Consider the following 1,137-nt stretch of genomic DNA (forward strand, 5'->3'; position numbering starts at 1 on the left):
TGTACCTCTGGTGCAAATTACTGACCTCTGTCATCATTTTAAGTGGGGGAACTTGCACAATCGGTGGCTGACTAAATACTTTTTTGCCCCACTGTATATAACTCTTCCCAGTTCGGTACACTCTTCCTCTCCTCTTGTCTCTGATCTTATTATAAAAAGGGAAAAACCTCGTTAGATAAATTATCTCCACCCGTCTCTCCAACCTCCCTGGGACCGACCCTTGAGTTCACTGCAGCACCTGCAGTTGAGCAAGCGACCACACCTCTGCCGTATTTGTTTATAAAAAAACAAAAAACAAAACACAACCCCACCCCAAGCAAGTGAGGTCCATCCTTTATTCCCCCCCTTTTTTTTTATCTCCCTGCCAGAATCTGAATACCACAGTGTCTCAGGACTGGTGTCTGGCTCTGCAGAGGCTCATCCGTCTAAAGGAGGAGGAGATCCAGAACGCCAACAAGTGTCGCCTACGCCTATCTGTTCCAGGCAAACCTGACAAGTAAGTGTCAAGAGGTCCATATCCAAAGCAGACTTAGAGAAGGGGCAGTGAGGTTTTACCAGGCAGAGGTGTGTGAAAGTGTTTGAATATTATGTGGTCATATCTTCTATGCCTGACAGGTCTGGTCGTCCAGTGAGCATCATGGTGGTCTTCAACACTCCCAACCCCTTCAGTAAGATCTCCTGGGTGAACCGTCTTCACCTCGCCAAGATAGCCCAGAGTAAGTTTAATTGTGTGTGTGGAGTGTGGAAATGGACTGCTGCGTGCATAGCATTTTGATACTCTGAGCACTCAGATTCACAATCTTTTTAGATTTGTGCTTCACCTAAAAACTACCAACCAGTTAGCAGTGCTGATAAATGCTGTAAAACAATAAAAGCCAATTTTAGGTTAAATTGAAATTTGCAGCCTATTCATGCTGAGACATGAGTTTGACATTAATTCACCAATAAATCATCAAATTAATTTTACATTTAATTTTAATCATAAGTTGTATTTGTCTTCAACTTTAAAGTTACTACATACATGCAACCGTGGTTCAGGGGGTTGGGAAGCTCATCTTGTAACCATAAGGTTGCCGATTCGATCCCCAGCTTTGTCTGTCTCGGTCATTGGGTCCTTGGGCAAGACACTTCACCTAC

General features: G+C 43.7%; 1 protein-coding gene across 1 annotated transcript in view; it reads left to right on the forward strand.

Annotated features, from left to right (window-relative positions):
* Positions 1-1,137, forward strand: part of arhgef10lb (Rho guanine nucleotide exchange factor (GEF) 10-like b) — a 41,822-nt gene that overhangs the window by 21,624 nt on the left and 19,061 nt on the right. The window contains exons 13-14 of the mRNA XM_013914050.1: positions 369-496; positions 616-716. Coding sequence (XP_013769504.1) covers positions 369-496; positions 616-716 — 229 coding nt within the window. The remainder of the gene's footprint in view (positions 1-368; positions 497-615; positions 717-1,137) is intronic.

The sequence above is a fragment of the Pundamilia nyererei genome, unplaced genomic scaffold (genome assembly GCF_000239375.1).
Source record: "Pundamilia nyererei isolate P.nyererei 1_Seehausen unplaced genomic scaffold, PunNye1.0 scaffold00169, whole genome shotgun sequence".
In the NCBI taxonomy this organism is placed as follows: domain Eukaryota; kingdom Metazoa; phylum Chordata; class Actinopteri; order Cichliformes; family Cichlidae; genus Pundamilia; species Pundamilia nyererei.